Source organism: Danio aesculapii, chromosome 9, assembly GCF_903798145.1.
Source record: "Danio aesculapii chromosome 9, fDanAes4.1, whole genome shotgun sequence".
NCBI classification, from domain to species: domain Eukaryota; kingdom Metazoa; phylum Chordata; class Actinopteri; order Cypriniformes; family Danionidae; genus Danio; species Danio aesculapii.
In genome coordinates, this window is record NC_079443.1 from 49,986,898 (window position 1) to 49,989,979 (window position 3,082).

A 3,082-nucleotide genomic window follows, 5' to 3' on the forward strand; every position below is an offset into this window, starting at 1 on the left:
CGAGCTGAACCCAGTCGACCAATCACAACACACTGGGTCATCGGTCCAATCACAGCAGTTTAGCCTCACACAAAGGAGGGGTTTGGCAACAAATGAATAGCTGAATGAATCATAAGGAAGTTGCTGGGGTAATTAAGTAAAATAAATGCATATTATAAGACAATGAAGTGTTTTTTGACCTTGCAGGCATATCAGCCTGTTGCTGGAGACCCTCAAAACCAAAATATGACCTTTTATAATGCGAAATAGGAGCTTTTTACATTTAAAACCTCCCAACAAATGTTCCAGACCACCTTTAAAAATGTACTTTATTCATCCCAATATTGTACAAATGTGCAATAAAGACTTTTTTGTCAAGTGTTGTGAAGATTAAAATCTTAACACACAACATTTATGCTCACAGTACAGAAGCTTTTGGTTGAACAGCCTTTTTCAGGAGTAAAGCGTCTGTGATGAAGGTTGGCATGTAGGATAGAGGCAGCCAGAAGAACTTGGCATCCCAGCCTGGAGAATATCGTGTCCGAGGATGAACAGCAGCCACTGCGTGCTCCATACAGCTCACCACCTTCATCAGATCACCGTCTGCCAGCTTCTCCACCAATTCCTTGCCGACCTGCTTTGCTACAGAAACAAGTCAGGAGAGCAGGTTAACTTTTAAAGTTGACACACCTTTTAAAGATTTCACACCTGTGAAATCCAAAGTTACAATGTTTTGTTGTTGTTGTTCTTTCTTCACATTATTATACTTTAGGTGAAACATTAATCCATGCAAGTTAATCCACTGGAAAATAAAATCAAAGCCATATGATTTTGTTAGCTTACATAGCTAGTTTTGTGGTGAACAATTCATCTGTGCATGTCAATAAGAAAAGTCGTTTGCCCTTGTAATCTACAACTGAAATCTGAAAATGCACTTCCAGCTATTTCATCAGTTAAATTCTCAGATTATGTCTGTCTGAGGTATTGGGCGTGGCTAACATACTTAACCACGCCCCTCCAACTGTCAGTTTTGACAACAAACAGAAACGGTGAGGAGGAGGTGTCTGTCCGATCTTCCTGAATGAAATGCCTACTTTACTACATCCAATCAGCTCACAGTAGAAAAAAACAAGCCACGCCCACTGTTTTCTCACTTAATATTCCGTTTCTCCAAGAACTTCATCACAATATGGAAAAAAAACAGTCACAGCTTCCGGTTTATGCAGACTTACACACACCTCTCTCTTACCTTTAGTTTACTATGAGTGAATTATTCACAAAAATAAAGCCCCACCCCAAATCAAGATTTGTTTCCAATATGTTTTGGCCAATTTCATGCTCTTTGTGGGAATAGTTCGGGGATAACATCTTCTTGTTCATACATGAATGAGTGAGTTTGGTGTGAAGGAACTTGACTGGCCTGCACAGAGTCCTGAACTCAACCTGACTGAACACTTTTGGGATAAATTAGAGCAGAGACTGCGAGCAAGGCCTTTTCTGTACATCAGTGTCCGACCTCACAAATGTTACCCTGGACCACAAAACTAGTCAAGTGTAGATTTTGGGAAATAAAATATTTGCAGAATAAATAAGCTTAGAAAAGGACAATATTTGGCTGGGATACACTGGAAAAAAATGGTTCATTGCAAATTGTTGAAAACAATTAAGCTGAATTTAAACAAACAAATTGAGTTGAACATTACTAAATTTAATTTGTTTAAATTGAGCCTATATAAATTGCTTTAACCACTTATCTTAAACAAAGTTAGTAAATCATAATATTTTTCAGTGTACAACTATCTGCAAATCTGAACTCGTAAAAGAAAAATCAATAATTTTGATCCATGTGATGTATTTTTGGCTACTGACAAAAATATAACAACAAATATAAGAAGGTTTTGTGGTCTAGGGTCTCAAATGTTGTGGAACCGTGAGGAAAGCCTTCCCAGAAGAGCTTAAGCTGTTATAGCTGCATAAGACTAGTCAATGCCACATAAAACCTTACAGATTAAGATTGGAATGTATGCCATATAAAGGCAGAAGTACCACAACTTTTGGCAATATATAGTGTACATTTACCCCTGGCTCAAAATTACTTTGAATTTTTTTGGACATATTAAAAAGGGAGGATTTGGTAATCTCTTTTCACTCCATAATTCAAGATAAAGTTCACCCTTCTCCTTTCACCTCAAGCCCCCCTTCTTGACCTTTAAGTGACCTTCTGATTAGAGCACATTCCAAATCAAATGTCCAAGGTTTTAATATGGTGTATCTTGTAGCTCTATATTCATGTTTGGTATCATTTTAAATGTCTGTGTGTGATTATTAAAGAGGTCTTAATGTCACTGTAATATTTCACTGCTATATGTTGATTTGGTTTTTGGCTTTGATGAAATCTCTGCCAGATGATTCCCCCTCTAGAGATGATTAACACCTCAAATTCACCAGGCAAGGGTCTCAATGACACTCCTATTCTCCTGAATGTATGGCTGTTTGTTCTGAGTATATAAGGTAAAGATATGATATGGGTCATTGGGATCTTGTAGTCAAGACACCCCGTTGCAGCACATCTCTGAGTCTCTGAGATTTCTATGCTGCAACGTAGCTACTTCTCTGGTCAGGTATGCATCTCTAACTCTTTGATTTATCTTTGAGTAATGAATGTTGTATTGTTACAGTCTTATCTCTGAATTGGCTTTCAGATTGTTTTATTATGTAATTGGCATAGTATAATTTTACCTGACAAATAAAATGTGAAGTTTTGATTCATTCTGAATTCTCCTGAAATCTTTTATATCCAGTAGATTAAGTGGAGTCTGTGCTACCTTTATGATTCAACATGATTAGACTTTTGATTTTAAAGGCACATTTGACTGTACGAAGCCATTTTGACACGACAGCATGGAGATCTTTAATCATCTAATCGCTGAAATCAGCAAGTTGTATGGAAGTGGCTTAATCTACTACTTTTTAGGATGAGTGAGCAGTTGGCAACCAGACTATCTAAGTATTAGCTAACCCTACATCCTCTGACTAATTTCAGAGTGTCGACATACTGTCCGTGAGAAGACAAACACGGGGCGTGAAACTAAGTGGTGTTTGG

General features: G+C 37.5%; 1 protein-coding gene across 2 annotated transcripts in view; it reads right to left on the reverse strand.

Moving 5' to 3' along the window:
• Positions 1 to 282: 282 nt before the first annotated feature.
• dhrs9 (dehydrogenase/reductase (SDR family) member 9) overlaps positions 283 to 3,082 on the reverse strand; it is a 34,206-nt gene continuing 31,406 nt past the window's right edge. For both annotated transcript variants that reach the window (XM_056465934.1, XM_056465933.1), the window contains exon 5: positions 283 to 621. In XM_056465934.1, coding sequence (XP_056321909.1) covers positions 398 to 621 — 224 coding nt within the window. In that variant the 3' untranslated portion in view covers positions 283 to 397. The remainder of the gene's footprint in view (positions 622 to 3,082) is intronic.